The 1,215-nt window shown below is 68.1% G+C and overlaps 1 protein-coding gene across 12 annotated transcripts in view; it reads left to right on the forward strand.

Annotated features, from left to right (window-relative positions):
• TRPM2 (transient receptor potential cation channel subfamily M member 2) overlaps positions 1-1,215 on the forward strand; it is a 48,466-nt gene that overhangs the window by 30,869 nt on the left and 16,382 nt on the right. For all 12 annotated transcript variants that reach the window (XM_019625036.1, XM_019625032.1, XM_019625035.1 and 9 more), the window contains 2 exons: positions 231-444; positions 864-982. In XM_019625036.1, coding sequence (XP_019480581.1) covers positions 231-444; positions 864-982 — 333 coding nt within the window. The remainder of the gene's footprint in view (positions 1-230; positions 445-863; positions 983-1,215) is intronic.

Genomic DNA, 1,215 nt, shown 5'->3' on the forward strand with positions numbered 1-1,215 from the left:
GCCCGCCCCGCCCCAGCACTCATGTGGCCCCAGCATTTGTTACAGCCCTGACGGATCCAGGCGTAGGCTCCTTCGGGGTCCCCCTCTGTAGACCCCTCTGTTGTAGCTGCCTGTCTGGCCGGGTCCTCCCCTCCCCGCCATGTGGCATGAGCGTGTGTGGGACCCGCTGCGCACGTGGGCTGGGGGCTGGGTCCCCCGTGGCGTCCCTGTGACCCTCCCGCCGCCCGCAGGGAGAAGCGGCTGCAGGCGTCCTGCGGCCTGGCCCGCGTGCGCGCCTTCTTCAACGCGCCGGTGGTCATCTTCCACCTCAACACCCTGTCCTACTTCTCGTTCCTGTGCCTGTTCGCCTACGTGCTCATGGTGGACTTCCAGCCCTCGCCCTCCCGCAGCGAGTGCGTCATCTACCTCTGGCTCTTCTCCCTGGTCTGCGAGGAGCTGCGGCAGGTGCTCCCGCCCGTCCCCCAGGCCTGGCTGCGCCCCCCGGCTGCTTACCCGCCCCCGGCTGCCTGGGTCTGGGGTCCCACATGCAGAGGAAGGCTCTGGGACTCCTGCCAGGCAGGCCAATCCCCACTCACTCCAGGGGTCCCCCGTGCTCTTGGGGCTGCTGCGGGAAGCAGGAAGGCCAGCTGGCTCCCCACGGTGGGGAGGGGCGTCCCCTGTGCGCACATTTGCATATTGGGCGGGGCCAGGTGGCTGGGAGGAGCCTGGCATCACCTCCTGCATCACCTCGCCTGCTCCTCCTGACCCAGGGGCGGTGGGAACCGTCTCCCCCGCAGCTTGCTCTCCAGGAAGGAGCCGGCATTTTGCTGCTGGCGAGACAAGTGTGCCAGCAGGCCAGGCCTGCCTAACGGGTCCTCTCACAGCTCCTCTATGACCCTGACGGCTGCGGGCTGGCGAAGACGGCCCTGCTGTACTTCGGCGACTTCTGGAACAAGCTGGACATCACGGCCATCCTGCTCTTCTTAGCGGGACTGAGCTGCAGGTGAGCAGACGCCTGCCCTCGGGGCGCCTGCGCGTCTGTCCTGGCCGCGCGGTGGGCTCATCCCGCTGAATGCGTCATCTGTCCAGTGGGTGACCCTGCCCACTCGGGCGCTGCTGGGGGAGCAGAGGAGGGTGATTGGAGGGGTCCCTGTCACCTCAGATGGCTGCCCACGTGCACAGGCGTCGTCCCAGCCTCAAGGCTCCCTCCTGCTGTTGCTCGGCTGCTCCACACCC

Source organism: Hipposideros armiger, unplaced genomic scaffold, assembly GCF_001890085.2.
Source record: "Hipposideros armiger isolate ML-2016 unplaced genomic scaffold, ASM189008v1 scaffold_612, whole genome shotgun sequence".
NCBI classification, from domain to species: Eukaryota; Metazoa; Chordata; class Mammalia; order Chiroptera; family Hipposideridae; genus Hipposideros; species Hipposideros armiger.